A 17433-nucleotide genomic window follows, 5' to 3' on the forward strand; every position below is an offset into this window, starting at 1 on the left:
CCCGTGTCCCCTGCATCGGCAGGCGGACTCTCAACCACTGCCACCAGGGAAGCCCTGTGTCAGTTTTAACTGTTACAAATGTTTGTTAACCCTGCGGGTCAGGTAGGCAGTAGGATCTGTCTGTGGTGAGATGTCGCCTGTGTGCATACCAGTCTGTGAACTCAGCCCAATGACCTCCAGGGTCCTCGTTGGCCTTGACACTTGAGGAATCCACGTGTCACCCACAGCTTGCAGAGAACTTTCCTTTCTGTAGTAGAATTGGGCTCACTTTGTCTTTGGTGTTAACAATTATTTGCATTGCAGGCTGAGGGTCTGGGCTCCCAGCGGGAGGCACTAGAGGGAGATAGGAGGGCAGGGAGAAGGGAGAGGCCACAGGGCATTTCTCCCTCGCCTTCCCCTCCCTGTCAGGTCTCAGGAAGCAGGAGCTTCTCTGGGGCTCCAGTTCTTGCTAGCCAGGCCACCATGGTTTTGGTTCTCACCAAGTGATCCAGGTATCTGAGCTCAGGTAAAAGATCACCCTCCCTCTACCTCTGTAGGGCTCTTACTAACCTCAGGGTTGCTTCACTGTCCCTGTTGGGCATCTCAGCTGTTTTATGATCTGTGAAATCAGTTCTCTGAATCAAGGTGCCTCTGTTCAGAATACTGCAGTCATTTGGTTTTCTCTTAGCCCCTTAAAGTACAGTGTCACCTGCCACTGATTTGGTGTCTCCAGGGATAAATGCAGCTCCCTGATCAGCGTCTTCCCTCAACATTTGACAAGAATATGGAGCCATACGGGATATTGTTACCAGGCTGAAGCAGATCATTTAACCTGAATGAACCTCAGTTCCTGCAACTGTAGAAAGGGTATCAAGATATCTTCCACATCCACTCCCAGAGTTGCTAGAAATATTAAATTGTTTAAGAAACATGAAAATGATTTGTAAACTAATACACCCTACAAACGTAGTAATATCATTATGTTGGAACTCATTTCAGCTCCACTCTGACTAGCTTCGTGGTCCCAGCTCACTTAACCTCTCTGATGCTAATCATGAGAGAAAATAATAATCCACGTCTTATAACATTGTTTTGAAATTTAAAGGAGAAAACCAATTATAAATTGTTCAACAAAATACCTAGCACTTGATTGTTAGCGTTCCCTTAGTTTTCCAGGTAATTTGCGTTAAGTTACTTAACCTCTCAACCACTCTGAACCCTGAAAGTCCTCAGCTGTAAGATGAGAATGACAGTGCCTTATGTGACAATTAATTAAACAGTCGAAGATTCTTGTAATCTTTTTTTAAAAAATATACAAATTCAGGGTGCTGTTATTGTGAAGAGACCCTCTTTCTGAAATGATCTCTCTCTTCCTAGAAAGAGTCTGGTTCAGAAACCATTGTTCACTCTCCTGGGTGAATGAATATATTACACAGGGTGCCCCATGTAGCTCAAAGTCAGGCTCAACCAGATGTTCAGGGCTGATTCCAGGCACCTGGTGGGGAGGCCCATGCTGCTGCGGACCTTATCAGGTCCTTCTGCACTTCTTGGGGAGGGAGGAAGATGCACAGCTCTCTGTGTGGGGTTGGGTGGGTCTTGTGTGTACTGAGAGCAGGACTGATATTAGTAATGGACATCTTTATGGGATTTGTCTCCAGCCTGAGCACATTGATTAGGACCCCACTGCCTGGCTTGGAATCCTTACCCCACCTCTTGCCACTGTATCTTGGGCACGTTACTTAACCTCTTGTTTTCATCCGAAAATGAAGATAAAAACACTTACTTCTTCACAGGGTTGTTTAAAATAATAACGTGACACATAGAAAGTACTCAGTTAGGTTGATCATTATTATAATTATTGTTGTTTTCTTATAGTGAGAAAGCTGGCTTCCAAAATCAGCATGTATACCAACCACAGCAGGTGGCAAGAGAAAAAAAACAGCCTTGCAAAGGACCTTGCAAATCTCATAGCAAGAGGCATTCTTGCAACATCTCTGTCTGGGACTTGAACTTGACCAGGGTTCCAACTGAATGTTGAAAACTGCTATTTGTGGCCACTGGCTGAAATCCTCATCTAGTTACTGACCCACGTGGGAGCACAAGCTAGCTGAATGTGGGGTGAGGGAGGGCCATTATTTTGTTACACGTAACAAGGAAATGCACTCAAGATGTTAAATTTGAAGAATCACATGTGCTAACAGTGTTAATTTAGGTGCTTTATTTTCTGCAGAAATAGAACTCTATTTAAATTCAGCTCCCTGGAAAATCAGAATAGTTGGATAATATCCATCTCTCAGAGCTAAATTTTCATAGTGATCCAGTGGTTCAAATGAGAAGTTACAGACATAGATGCTGTGAAAACAGGCAGTACCTGTTGGAGAACCACCTTCAGACAATGTGGCGCAACCTTCCTCCAGGATGGATATATATAGTTAGGCTAGGTTCTCATCTCTCTAACCAGCTATGGCTACCATATTCCTTTTCATTAGAGTAAAGCCAGGCTTCACTCCACGGCCTCCTTTCCCACAAATCCTTATAGAGGGCCTACTATATATATGTGTAAGACGTGGTCTTAGATGCTGGGAGATACAGCGGTACACAATACAGACAGTCCCTGACCCCATGGGGCTTACGATTGCAGTTGGAGATTGAACACACTATTATTCCATTACAATTTCCATTGTAATTATATTCCACTATAATTCCATTGTAATTATAATTACAATATACTATGTTGTGAAAATACAAGGGCCTATAAAAATATCATGGGGAACCTGTTTTAAACTGGGATCCTCTCTGAGGAAGTGACTTTTAGGTTGCGACCTCTTGGGTGAGTGGGGATTCATTGGGCAGAGACCGGAAAGGAATCCCCCAGGCAGAGGAAGAGGCAGGTACGGAGGCCCTGAGGCAAGAATGACCGTGGCGTTGAAGGAAATAGCAGAAGGCCAGTGAGGAGGTGCTCTGGGTATGGCCGGAAAAGCAGGAAGAAACCCAGTGGTGCCTGGACCATCACAGCTAAGTTAAGAACTTGGTGAATGACAGCGTTTAGGCGGGGGATTAATTAACGTGATTAATTTATATAGGATGCTCTGTGTATGTTCCCTGGGCAGCACAGCCTCATTCACAGCTTTGGTTGCCTCTTATGCTGATGCATCCTAACTGAGCCAGGCCCCTGCTGAGTCCAGACCCATGTGTCCAACTGCACAATGGACAGTTTGCTCATCTGTAACAGGAGACAGATAAACCAGTGGATTTGTAAGCGCCCTTCCAGCTCTAGTGTCACCTGTCTTTGAAGTTCATGGGAAGGCAAGATCATTCAGGAGGAAGAGGTAGAGTTAAGCTCAGCCTTAAATGATGGTAGACTTATGGGGGCTGGGCTCCCTGAATCAAACTGGATTCCTTTCTCTGCAGCCATTCCTTTCTGGCCGTGGACTTTTCTGCCTCGGGGAACAAGCTGAGAACATGCTCACTCAAGACTCAGACACACCTGCAAAACCCTATATTTAGATTACAAAAGTAGGTTGAACTAATTTGGGGTAGATGAAATGAACTTGCTGTCAGAGCACCATCATTGGACTAATGGTTCCAAAATCCAACTCCCTGTGAGAGCTTTCAGATCTTCGGAAATCTGGGTCCTGCCAGAGTCTCTGGCCTCCTTTCTTGGCATGCCCTGCTGGACAGTTCTTGCTCCAGTGGCAGTGAACTACTTATATTTTTCACCATCATCATAAAGTTCTTCAGCTCTTTGCTTTTACCCCTAGGGTGCCCGCTACCTGAAATTGCCTTCCCTAAACTATCAGAGCATTTACTACATCCTATAATGATTATGTAATTCTTCTCACCATCCAGCGAGACTGCCCGTATCTTATTAATCTCCAAGTCTGTAGCACCTGGCAGAGGTTTTCAGTAGATGTTTATTCGATGAATCAATGCATCGGTGACTGAATGTCCAGTTGGATGATCTGTAAGCACCTCAAATTCAGCTTGGCCTACCCAAACTTGTAAACAGACACCCATGTCCCCCAGACTAGCCTAGGTGGTCCTCTTCCATGCTCCCACACTGCCCTGGGGCGCCTCTCCCCTTAAACATGTCGCCAGGTTATAACCTGTTTTCCTGGCTACTTCTGTTAGACCATGCCTCCTGATGTCAGGGACCATGTCTTTCATCTCTTTAGTTGTTGGCTGAATGAATAAAGGAAGGAAAGAAAACAAAGGAGAGAGCCAGCCAGCTCTTTCTCCCGTGAGAATCGGTCATTGGTTTCTTCATTTGTAAGAGAAGGAGCTGCACTGAATGACTTTTGACGGCCCTGTTCTGAGTGTGACACTAACCTACAAATGTCTGTCAGAAATAACTACCTCAGTAGCTACAGAAAGAGGTTTAAAAAATACCCAATTCATCCCCTGTGGAGCATAGAGCCTTGTGGCAAGCATTAGACCAGAGTTTGGGGATTTGAATTCTGGTTCCAGCTTCACCACTCAGCAGCTGTGTGGTCTTGGGCAACTCAGTCTCTCTGGTTCTTCATTTCCTCTTTGGTAAAATTAGTTTGATTGGGTGAACCTTGAAACCTCTTTCAGGCTGAAATTCTGTGACTCACAGAGTGACATTTCTGGAATTTAAAACATTTTAAGTGGCAAGACTTAGTGGGACCTCCCAAGAAGGCTGGGTCTGGTCTCTGCTATGACAGACGGAGCCAGAAAGAGCAAAATACCCCGAGTTTACGTAACACAATTTGCTACTGAAGGCTCTTTGGAAGTGTCACACTCACTAAGGGGAGGGCCTCATAGCAGTCCTCAGAATTAGTAGGCACAGTGCCCCAAAGTCAAGGCCAGTTTGTGGCCTCTCGATTCTTGGTCTGGTGCAATTTCCCTTGCCCCATGTGGAGGGAAGTATATGAAATTGGCACTCAGGGTTTATGTTCAGATTTCCCTGACCCTTTCTCACTACTCGCCTTCAATTTTGCATTACAAAAACAATAGGTGTTTTTGCATTCTAGGTATAAGATTATAATGTTAAGTGTACTTTTTCAGACTGTATAGGCCACTCACAGGCCTACCATCCTCTAGAGATTCATTATATCCCCTTGGAAGTTGAATCTTCAGTCTAAGATGTTGTAGGAAGACCTGTTTGACCAGCCCGGGGCAGCCAGGTCCTCTATCATGTGTCTATTTTTTATAATCATTAGTAAGAGAGGCACCTCCTTAATCAATAAATAAATATCTTTTGAGCATCTAACATGTAAAGCTCTGGGATATAGTTTCCGTCCACAAAGACCTTCTAGCAGATTTTTCAAACTGTACTGGTGCTCCATTACCAGATAGTAAAATTAATATAGATCAAGGTTTTTTTTCTTTTAGTGGACTAGACTAAAATTCACTTGAATAGAGCAGAACAGAAATAAATAGGATAGAAAGAAAAGGCATGTCGCTGTGGAGAACAGTATGGAGGTTCCTTTAAAAACTAAAGATAGAGCTACTATGTGATCCTGAAATCCTACTGCTGGGCATATATCCAGAAAAAAACATAATTCGAAAAGATACATGCACCCCAATGTTCACTGCAGCACTATTTACAATAGCCAAGACATGTAAGCAACCTAAATATCCATCGACAATTGAATGGATAAATGAGGTGTAGTGTATATACACAATGGAACATTACTCAGCCATAAAAAAGAATGAAACAATGCCATTTGCAGCAACGTGAATGGACCTAGAGATTATCATACTAAGTGAAGTAAGTCAGACAAAGATATACATCATATGATATCGCTTGTATGTGGAATCTTTTAAAAAATAATACAAATGAACTTATATACAAAACAGAAATAGATCCACGGGCATGGAAAACAAATTTATTACCAAAGGGTAAGGTGGGGGGAGGGATAAATTAGGAGTTTGGGATTAACATATACACACTACTATATGTATTAAATAGATAACCAACAAGGACCTACTATATAGCACAGGGAACTATACCCAATATTTTATAATAACTTATAAGGGAACGGAATCTGAAAAAGAATATATATATATATATATCTCTGAATCACTTTGCTGTAACTAACACAACACTGTAAATCAACTATACTTCAATTAAAAAATAATAATAATAAGACATGAATCATAATGCATCCAGTCCATAAGGGTAAAGTGTTATTTTGTGAAACTTTGCTTCAAACGTCTATGTTCATGATAGGGTGTGGTGTAAAAATGTATTTCTTGTTATGGATTGTGGGGTTTTTTTAAGTTTGAAAGCACTGCCTTACAGTATGTTCAGGAATACAAATTTTTTTCATATGAGACATCAAATGGTGATGAGGAGGAAGAGGGGTGAAAGAGAGCTCTGTGGGTCTATAGGGAAAGGGTAATGACCTTAGGACAGAGACTCAACACAGAGAGGGGATCACTGCCAAGGAGGAAGGGTTTGGGGGGGAAGTGACAGCGCAGCTGGTCATTGAGGGGCAGATTGGGAAGAGGAATTGCATCTGGGAGTACAGTGTGGAAAGAACTACTCTGATTCTTCTTGAATTGCAGCCCTTCTACTAGACTGAGGCTAATCTTGGGGCCATAGAGTTTTGTGGGATGGTTGCTGTATTTCTTTGTTTCCTCCTTCGCAATTTTCTCTTCTCTTTTCCTGGGTCTCCTATTATTCAGAGGTTGGATCTCTTGGCTTGATCCTTTGATTTTCTTTTCTATTTTCTACTTCTTTGCCTATTTACTTGACTTTCTAGAATATTTCCTTCAATTTTCTCTTCCAGCCTTTCCACTGAATTTTTCCTGTCTGTTATATTTTTAATTTCCCAGAGCTCTTTGATCTCAGAATGGTCTATTTTTATAGCATTTTGGGGATGTTCTTGGTGGTTTGGGTTGTAATATCTTCTATTATTTCTCTGTGAATATTGATTATATGAAGTTTTTTCTGCTCTCTCTACATCTGTAAGAAATCTCAGAATCTGTTTGTCATGGCCCTTCATACTCTGGCCTGTCTCTTCCCTGTCACCATGGTTGGGCTCCTTATGGAAGGTTCCTTAGCAGTTTGTGCCTCTGGTAACTGGACTTTCACTGTTTCTAGAGTCATCACAGATTGCTACTTTATATCTCTTAAGTGCTGCATATTCTCTGCCTCTAGGGAGAGGTCTCCTATGAGGAGAGGGCCTGTGAAGGTGGGAAGTTTGCCACAGTGGAAGTGACTGATAAGCCTGTGGATGAGGCTCTACGGGAAGCAATGCCCAAAGTCATGAAGTATGTGGGAGGCACCAATGACAAGGGTGAGTGTCCCTGAAGGATTGGCTCTGGTCTCATAGGCCAGGGCTGCATAGTCTCACGTCCTCAATGGAAAACACAGGGAGGGACCACAAGGCACCTGTCACTGCCTGTTTCAGTGGCACACAAACTTGCTGTGCTCCGTGGGCAGGGAAGCCCTGGGGAGACCCACTGACTTCATGCCAGTCTCCCCCGACTTTGTGGGATCCCCACTCAGTAGCACTGAGTTCATGCTTCTCTTCCAGGTATGGAGACACAACGCTGATTGTTTCTTTATTTGTTATTTTTTAACCCTACAGTGTTTATCATGTCTTTGGATTGGTGGACTGGGTAAGGTGTGCCCACAATAAGCCAGGCCACAGAACAAGGCCAGCTTCTGATATGAGACCTCTGCCCCCAGGCTGGAGATCTCCAGAGTCAGCCCCCTGGTAGCTCAGATTGTGTGGGGATCAGTGAGTGACGATTATGGAGGGTCCCTGGCTCTGTTCTGGCAAATAAAGAGCCTGAGAATTCTTAGGCTGCTCCCCTCTTAAAGTCTTGGCAGTCCATGGGAATTCCCTGGCGGTCCAGTGGTTAGGACTCAGCGCTCTCACTGCCGGGGGCCCAGGTTCGATCCCTGGTCAGGGAACTAAGATCCTACAAGCCGTGTGGCATGGCCTAAAAATAATAAACAAACAAACAAACAAACAAATAAATAAAAAGACTTGGCAGTCTGTGCTGGCTGCCTCCCTGTTTTTAAAATGAGAGGCCTGAAGTTTCAGTGTGCCTATTAGCATGTAAACCATATTTAAATACGAATTTAACTCTTTAGCTCTCTAATTTGTCCTGCACTTTGGAATCAGTGCAAACCCAAAATCGGTCAGAACACAAGGTGAAAAAAGAGACAATGTGTTGAATTTTTAGGATATATCTCAAGTTGATAATTGAGAAAGTTAGAAACTAGTACTAACCTTAGTAACATTTACTAGGACCAAAGTAATCAGGCTTTGGACATAAGTTGACCAGTAGGAGGTCAAGAAGAGATCTCTTCCTTCTTAGCACTGTCATAACATTTTCTTTAGAAGAAAATGTGTAAAAATTATAAACTCATTAAAAATTTTTGAAAATAACAAAACAGCACCCCTAATCCATCTTTTCTAATATAATCATTGTTGTCTTCAAATGTATTTTTTAGGGCTTTTTAATAGGTTTTTAAAATGTAATCATAGTGTTTGTGCAATACATCCTGCTTCTGTCACTTATTTCATAATTATTTTATATTGTAGCTAAATAGTCCTAAGCATAACTATTAATAGGTAAATCAAATTGCATCATGTGCCTATCATTTACTTAGACATATTCCTATTTTGAACATTTATATGAATCCCAATTTTTCACAATTATAAATTCTGCTGCAAGGAAAATCCTATTACCTGTAGCCTTTTCCGTATTTTGGGTCATTTCACTAAAATCAACAATTAGATAGGAAGTAATTAGATACTGATATATTTACAGTCTTAAATATATATTACCAAATAATCTTTTCCAGACGAGTTGAATCACTATGCTCTTACCTCCAATATACACAAATAAGAGGTGTTTTGTCTGTGTCTGATGATATGTTTTAATGCCTGAAATACTTATTATGAATTTCAAGAACAACAAATATTGTCTTGGAAGAAGAATGAGACCAGCAGATGGTCCATGGGCCTGAGCAGGTTCTGTCTCTAACACCCACGTCCCTCTGTGGGGTTTTGTGTTTTCAGGAATCGGGATGGGGATGACAGTTCCTATTTCCTTTGCCGTGTTCCCCAGTGCCGATGGGTCCCTACAGAAGAAATTAAAAGTCTGGTTCCGGATTCCAAATGAGTTTCAAAGCAACCCACCAGCTCCCAGCGATGACAGCATTAAGATCGAAGACAGGGAAGGCATCACTGTCTATTCCACGTAAGGAAACTATTCTTTAGGCATACACGGGTAGCACTTGAATCATCTGCAGTGAGCATTTGCATTTTCTTTTTCCAGTTTTGGGATGGAATTGACATATAATATTGCATTAGTTTAAAATACAACATAGTGCTTTGATATATGTTTATCTTATGAAATGATTACCACCATTTAGTTAACATCGTTCATTAAACAAAGTTACAAATTTTTTTCCTGAGATGAGAAATTTTTTTTTTTTTTTACAAATTTATTTATTTATTTGGCTGCATTAGGTCTTCATTGCTGCACGCAGGCTTTCTCTAGTTGCGACGAGCAGGGGCTACTCTTCATTGTGATGCACGGGCTTCTCATTGTGGTGGCTTCTCTTGTTGCAGAGCATGGGCTCTAGAGCACAGGCTCAGTAGTTGTGGTGCACGGGCTTAGTTGCTCCACGGCATGTGGGATCTTCCCGGACCAGGGCTCGAACCCGTGTCCCCTGCATTGGCAGGTGGATTCTTAACCACTGCGCTACCAGGGAAATCCCCATGAGAAATTTTAAGATCCACTCTCTTAGTAACTTTCAAATATATGATACAATGTACAATATTGTTAACTGTGGTCACTGCTGTACATTACATCCCCAGAACTAATTTATCTTATAGCTGGATGTTTCTACCTTTTGACCACCTTTAGCTAGATCTCCCACCCTCCACCTCCCCACCCTCTGGCAATCACCAATCTGTTCTCTGTATCTGTGAGTTCAGTTGTTGTTTTTTTTAATTCCACATATGAGTGAGATTATACAGTATTTCCCTTTCTCTGACTTATTTCATTTAGCATGATGCTTTCACAGTCCAGCCATGTTGCTGCAAATGGCAAGATTTCCTTCTTTTTATGGCTAAATGATATTCCATTGTATGTATGTACCACATCTTCTTTATCCATTCATCTGTCTATGGACCCTTACATCATTTCTATACCTTGGCTGTGGTAAATAAAGCTGCAGTGAACATAGGGGTGCTGATACCTCTTCAAGCTAGTGATTTCATTTCCTTCAGATATATACTCATAAGTGGAATTGCTAGATCATATGGTAGTTCTATTTTTAATTTTGTGAGGAACTTCCATACTGTTTTCCATAGTGGCTGCACCAATATACATTCCCACCAGCAGTGCATAAGGATTCCGTTTTCTCCTCATCCTTGCCAGCACTTGTCACTTCTTGTCTTTTTCATAATAGCCATTTTAACCAGTGTGAGGTGACATCTCATGTGGCTTCAATTTTCATTTCCCTGCTGATTAGTGATGTTGAGCACCTTTTCATGTACCTCTTGGCCATTTGTATATCCTTTTTTGGAAAAATGTCTATTCAGATCCTCTGCCCACTTTTTAATCTGATTGTTTGGGGGTTTTTTACTCTCGAGTTATATTAGTTTTTTATATATTTTGGATATTAACCCATTACATATATACGATTTGCAAATAATTTCTCCAATTTAATATGTTGCCTTTTTATTTTGTGGATGGTTTCCTTTTTCTGTGCAGATAGCTTTTAGCTTGATGTAGTCCCACTTGTTTATTTTTGCTTCTGTTGCCTGTGTTTTCAGAGTCAAATACAAAAAAAAAATCATTGCCAAGACCAATGTCGGGGAGGTTACCCTCTATGGTTTCTTCTAGGAATTTTACAGTTTCAGGTCTTATGTTCAAGTCTTTCATCCATTTTGAGTTGATTTTTGTGTATGGTGTAAGACAGTAGTCCAGTTTCAATCTTTTACATGTGGCTATCCAGTTTTCCCAACACCATCTATTGAAGAGACTGTCCTTTCCCTGTGGTACATTCTTGGCTTCTTTGTTGTAAATTAGTTGACCATGTATGCCTGGGTTTATTTCTGGACTCTCTGTTCTGTTCCATTGATCTTTGTATCTGTTTTTATGCCAATACCATACTGTTTTGATTATGATAGCTTTGTAATATAGTTTGAAATCAGGAAATGTGATGCCTTCAGCTTTGTCCTTCTTTCTCCAGATTTCTTTGGCTATTCAGGGTCTTTTGTGGTTCCATACAAATTTTAACATTGTTTTTCTATTTCTGTAAAAAATTCCATTGAAATTTTAATAAGGATTGCATTAAATCTGTAGATTGCTTTGGGTAATATGAACATCTGAACAATATTAATTCTTCTAATCCATGAGCATGGAATATCTTTCCATTTTTTTGTGTCTTCTCCAGATTTTCCATTAATGTCTTAATAGTTTTTGGTGTAAAGATCTTTCATCTCCTTGGTTAAATTTATTCCTAGGTATTTTGTTCTTTCTGATGCAATTGTAAATGGGATTATTTCTTTTTTTTTTTTTTTTTTTTTTTTTTTGTGGTACGTGGGCCTCTCACTGCTGTGGCCTCTCCCGTTGCGGAGCAACAGGCTCCGGACGTGCAGGCTCAGCGGCCATGGCTCACGGGCCCAGCCGCTCCGCGGCATGTGGGATCTTCCCGGACTGGGCACGAACCCGTGTCCCCTGCATCGGCAGGCGGACTCTCAACCACTGCGCCACCAGGGAAGCCCGGGATTATTTCTTAATTTCTCTTTCTAAATTCATATTATTGATGAATTAAGAAATACTGAGTACTGACTTTCTTCTTGAATTTCTTCAGCCTACAGCACACAAACATTTGCACTGTATCTAAGTAAACGCCTTTGCCAGTTGCCAAACTGATTTGGATATAGAGAATATCCCCTCAGCTTAAGCTGAACATCTACATTAGCCACAGCAGTATGCTGGGAGATTCAGAGAATATCTAAGTCAATCTGTAGTTTGGGGTCATGAATATCTGGGGAGCATAAAGGGCTAGAGATACTTTGTTTTTACCCCACACTCCCCTTGAATGCCAGAAGGGCAGGGAGCGTTTGCCAGAGCTGGAGTGCGACCACCTTAGTTATTCATGGTCTTTGGGCCTTTCAGCAGAGCACATGTGCCTCCTATTATTCTAGTCCTGTTTCCAGGGCTTTACTTGGGGTCCAGTTCCCTTGACTTTAGAGAATAGCAGGTGCAAGTGGTTGCATGATTTTATTCTTTAGGCCTCAACCTCCCTTCAGAAGCCAGGTCTCTTCTAGATATCAGTGACTCCCCAGTTGTTAAAATCCTCCTGTGTGACAGGAGCCTCCACCTCTTCTGCTCCAGCCCTCATTCAGACTTTCCAGCCTTCACTGCAGAGGCTGCAGAGAAAGCAAACTCTATTTAAAGAATACCTAGACTATCTTTTCCCAGGGCTTGGACTAGGGTGAGGAAGCGGGCGCACCTGTTGTGCAAAATTTAAGGAGACACTCAGTCTCACAGTTGTCCAAGTGTATGTAGGGTTGGCCCTGAGAGCGAGTACCTCCTTAAATCTTGAGCCCCAGGTGTCTCAGCTGTCTCATCCTAGTTCCCACTCTGTCCTCTCCTAGTTCCCACTCTATCCTCTCCATCCTCTTTCTTGCGTCTTGGGAGGCAGCGTGGTGTAATATGATGAACAACTATGTTTTAGTTTGAATCCTGGATGATGCTTGCGAAGTTACTCATCCTCTATAAGACTTGGTTTTCCCATCTTGTAAGTGCTGATAATATAATCTACCTCATAGTATTATTGTTAGAGACTATCTTTCAGTATTTACTGAGATGTTATTTATAAACTGCTTAATGTTTATGACCTGTAGTAGGTTTCAGTAATTCTTTCTCTTTACCCCTTCTTATTTCATAAGAAATGAGGTTGGCATGATTAAATCAGGTCACATAAGACTTCAAGGAGAACGGACTAGTTTCTAATAATTTCTTTTTCCAAACCCAGGATAATAACTTGGTCCCATTTTTTTCTTTTGCCTTTAACTTTTTAGGAGGGAAATCTTCAAACTTATAGAAAGATAGAATAAGAAAATGAAACCCTACGTACCCATCACTCATCTTAAATGATAATTAACTCAAGGCCAATTTTGTGTCATGTGTATCCTCACAACTTCCACCTGGTCCCAACCCTAAATTATTTTTAGGCAAATTCCAGGCATTATATTATTTCATTCATAAATATTTCATTGTGACTACGGAAGACTTTTTAAAAATACAAAAATAATATCTTATTATTCCTAAAATTTTAACAATTCATTACTGTCATAATGATTTTAAATATCCAGTATTCAGCTTTCTCCTACTAGCTCATAATTTGTTCCTACAGTTTGTTTGACTCTGGATCCAAATAAGATGCATCCATTGCAGTTGGTTGGTACATCTTTTAAGCTTTTATTTATCTGTTGATTTTCTTACCACCACACGTTTTCATTCTTCCTTGCCGTTTATGGATCATTTATCCTAGTGTTTCCCACACTCTGAATTTTGCTGGTTTCCTTACCTGTGGCATTTTAACATGTTTCTCTGTCCCTGTACTGCCTGAAATTAGTAGTCAGAACTAGAGATTCAAGTTTGAGTTTTGGGCAAGGATATTTCAAAGATGGTGTTGTGTACCTCCATGAGGGGCTCGTGATGTTTGCTCGCCTCTGTTTTTGTGATATTAGTGACCTTAGATCACCATTTCCCAGATGCCATGTTTCCTTAGAGGTTTTGTCAAATGATAATATTCTCTGTTTTTCCTTCTTCGTTTATTAGCACTTTGGTAAAGAGAAACTTCCCTTCATCTACTATTTGGCTTCCCTGAGATAGAGTTGTAGAAACAAGGCCAGATACCTTCTCTTTAGCTTAATGCCTTCTCTTTATCAGTCTTCAGAATAATGATTTCATTTCTTAACATCCTCCAAAGGGGAGGCAGTGTTGATCTCTGGTTTTTGAGTACTGATATAAACATATGAATTCAAACATAATTGATATGTTTCAGTGCTTTGCAGTTATTATTCTCACTGATGCTCAAACTGTCCCATCTTTGGCCAGTGGGAAGCTCTTCAAGTTGCTTTCTTGGTCCTTTTGACATGACCCTGGTAATCTTCAGTAACTTCCTTGGTTTCTGGTAGGACAGGATATTTCAAGCGCATCCTGACATTTCTTGCTCTAGAGCTGGAATTAGCCATTCCTCCAAGGAACCCTGGTTCCTTATGGTGGGAAAGGGAATCTCTTTAAAAGCTACTATTCAAGCCAGGTCTGTCGAAGTTTCCTTTACTGCAACCTAAACAGAGAAGAGAGTGACAAAGACGGCATCTAGCCTGGCTCAATGAATTTTTTTTAACCTGTTAGCATCTGATCCTAAGTTAGCATCTGTTCATTCCTCAACTAGCCACTAGGTGTCACTGCACAGTCAAGTGTGCGTTTAAAAGTAACTTCGTGTGGAAGGCAGAGTTGATGACATAATAGAAGGCACAAGTACTGTTTCAAATACACAGTGCCTCCTTAACTGCCTTCCTTTTTTATGACCTTGTGAAGGGATGTCCATTGATTAGCAGTATGTATTACCAATACTGTTGAAATGAATAGAAGGCTGATCAGAGTTTTTTCAGTATTCACAAGAGACAGCAGAGTTGTCCTCACACTTTGATGAGTGGCCTCATTCCAGACTACTGTCCTCCCTCTGTGCTCTACAAAGGCCACTTAGGTTAGAGCTCAGCCTCCTCAGTGCAATTCAACAGAGACCAACAGCAGGAGAGGTTCGATGGTGTTAACAGGACTTTCATGATCTTAATGAAATGTCTGGGTGTAAAGGAAAGCGTTGGAAACAAGGAGCTCATTGTCGGGGTGACCTGTGCTCCAAGCTCAGCTCTACCGCTTAATGGCCAGAGGACCCTTGGCATCTCACCGAGCCTCTGTGTGACTCAGTGTCCTTATCCGTGAGATGGGGGTAAGAGTAGCGCCCCAGGGCTTCCCTTATGGCTGAGAGTCCGCCTGCCGATGCAGGGGACACGGTCCGGGAAGATCCCACATGCCACAGAGCAGCTGGGCCCGGGAGCCATGGCCGCTGAGCCTGCACGTCCGGAGCCTGTGCTCCGCAATGGGAGAGGCCACAACAGTGAGAGGCCCGCGTACCGCAAAAAAAAAAAAAAAAAAAAGTTGGTGAATAAGGGGAATTCCCTGGCGATCCAGTGATTGGGACTCTGCGCTTTCACTGCCGAGGGCGTGAGTTCAATCCCTCATCTGGGAACTAAGATTCCACAAGCCACATGGCCAAAAAAAGTAAAAATAAAATAAAACAAAACAAAAAGGGGGATTTGAGGGCTCTTTAAAAAAAATTTTTTAATTAAAAACAGAAAAGTTGGTGCATAAGTAAATGAATGAAAGTCTTGGACCTTGCCTCCTGCTTTCCTCCCTCAAGATCTCAGAGCCTCCCGATAGCTTCAGCTGTCACCCTTCCATCAGTAACTCTCCTACCAGACCTCCATCCAGCCCCCTTAAACATCTTACCATTCCTCAGACTCAGTGTGTAGACAAAGGCGAGGCCATTTACGCATTCATTCATTCAGAAAAATCACATCTTCGTCATTCACTTACTCTGTGCCAGGAAGCGTTTTAGGTGCTGAAAATATAGCAGGGAACGAGCAAAGCGTCTGCCCCTCAAGGTGGGAGAAACATTGTAGTGGGGAAAACAGACAAAAAGCAAATGTCTCGAGATATTTCAGGACAGTGTCATTCCAGAGATAAGAAGTGGTATCTGAACTGAAATTATAGGGAAGCCTATTTCTACTCAAAAATAAATACATTTGGGACCTCCCTGGCAGTCCAGTGGTTAAGACTCCACACTTCCCATGCAGGGGGCTCAGGTTTGATCCCTGGTCAGGGAACTAAGATCCCACATGCCATGAGGCACAACCAAAACAAAAAGTAGAATAAAATAAATAAATACATGTATACATACATTCTGGCATAATCTGTCTCAGAGTAAAATGGACAGATGATGAGGCACTGAAGTCCTAGCCCTGGAGGAATTCAAATACCATCTGAACAGATGTGCGACAATTAATGCACGCAATGTTTGTCCCAAGTGGCAAGTTTGGCTGCATTTGACAAACGTTTATTGGGTACCTCTGCTATTTAAGCCCCTTCCCCTCTGAGCGCCCCACCAGTGATAAGATTCTGTAACTAAAACCAAATCCATCACCGTTCACTCCCCCCACAGCTGCTCAGTTGTCCCTTTAGTCTAGTACTTGGAAGGGGCTCCAGTCATTATTTCCAGGTGGGTGAACCCAGATCAACATGGTAGTGCTGCTGCCTTTTATCCCAAGCAGCATTTATCCCCTGGGCAGCATCGCCATGTAAACCTCCTTGGGCAGCTCCCAAATCAGCATGTCCTAATGGAACTCACATTCCTTCCCACATCTGACCCCCAGTGTTCTGTCTTCCCAGAGGCCCCTCCAACCTACGCATCCCATTCACATCCATCCTGACTCCTTCATCTTCAACGTCAGTGTCGGCCGAGTCCTAGTCACCTCCTGGCTGTGCCTTCCCCTCGATCCGCACGGCCACGGTCCTCATCACCTCTTGCCTGAACCGTTGCCGAGGCCTCCTTAGCGTTTCTCTTCCCTCCACCTCTGCCTCTGCTGAGATGTTCTTTTGTCTCCGCCAGCCCTAAAGCACAGGACCGATCACATAACTTCCCCTGCTGTTTGGCTCTGGCTGTGGGCCGCGCCTGACTCTGCCCGAGGCACATCCGAGGTTTGGGACCAAGGCCAAGATAGTAATAAAATAAGAAGGGGGATGGGTGGACTTTGGGTTGGGTCCCCAAATGTTTGGCCAGGCAGTGAAGCCTAGTAAAATGCCTTGTTGTGGCATGTACTGTCCTCCACAACACAGCCACACGCCAGGGGTCCGCCTAGCCTCAGAGCATCCCACCCACACCTCCCAAGCCCCGCCTCAAACACACACACATACGATATCCACTCCCAGACCTTCACTCACTCGCCCAGCTCCTCTCAGCCCTTCCCCAACCTCTGCTCATTGGAAGCTCTGTGAGGGCAGGAATTTTTGTTGTGTTGTTGATTGCCGCCATCAGAAGAGACGCTCAAGAGATAGCAGCTTGATGTCACGTCTGTAGCATCCTCCCCTTCATGTTCTAAGTCAGAACCAATCCATCCCTGTTCCCTGCCCCCAGAGCGTTCTGTGTGTACCTCCGTTCTGGTGTTTCTCCTGCCCTGCCTAATCTTTATGTGTGTCTCTGTCCTGGCCACTACAGTGAGACCTCGCCCGGGTAGAAAGTCTTCCCCGTCGTCTTTACGGCTCTACGCTCTCGAGAGCGTGTGTTTCCCGCTTGAGCGATGCTCAGCTCGATAAGCCTGGTTCAATCTGACTGAATGAAATGCCACAAGGTCTTAAGCTTCCTTCCTGCTG

General features: G+C 42.7%; 1 protein-coding gene and 1 non-coding gene across 2 annotated transcripts in view; both read left to right on the plus strand.

The window, feature by feature from the left end:
• The window catches only part of HEBP1 (heme binding protein 1), a 24553-nt gene that overhangs the window by 2136 nt on the left and 4984 nt on the right, over positions 1-17433 (plus strand). Inside the window, exons 2-3 of the mRNA XM_007454637.1 lie at positions 7109-7247; positions 8988-9168. Of these exons, the coding sequence (XP_007454699.1) occupies positions 7109-7247; positions 8988-9168 (320 nt within the window). The remainder of the gene's footprint in view (positions 1-7108; positions 7248-8987; positions 9169-17433) is intronic.
• On the plus strand, positions 7798-7870 carry TRNAE-CUC (transfer RNA glutamic acid (anticodon CUC)). The gene has a single exon. It is a non-coding gene; the product is annotated as a tRNA-Glu (tRNA).

The sequence above is a fragment of the Lipotes vexillifer genome, unplaced genomic scaffold (genome assembly GCF_000442215.2).
Source record: "Lipotes vexillifer unplaced genomic scaffold, Lipotes_vexillifer_v1.1 scaffold911, whole genome shotgun sequence".
Lineage (NCBI taxonomy): Eukaryota > Metazoa > Chordata > Mammalia > Artiodactyla > Lipotidae > Lipotes > Lipotes vexillifer.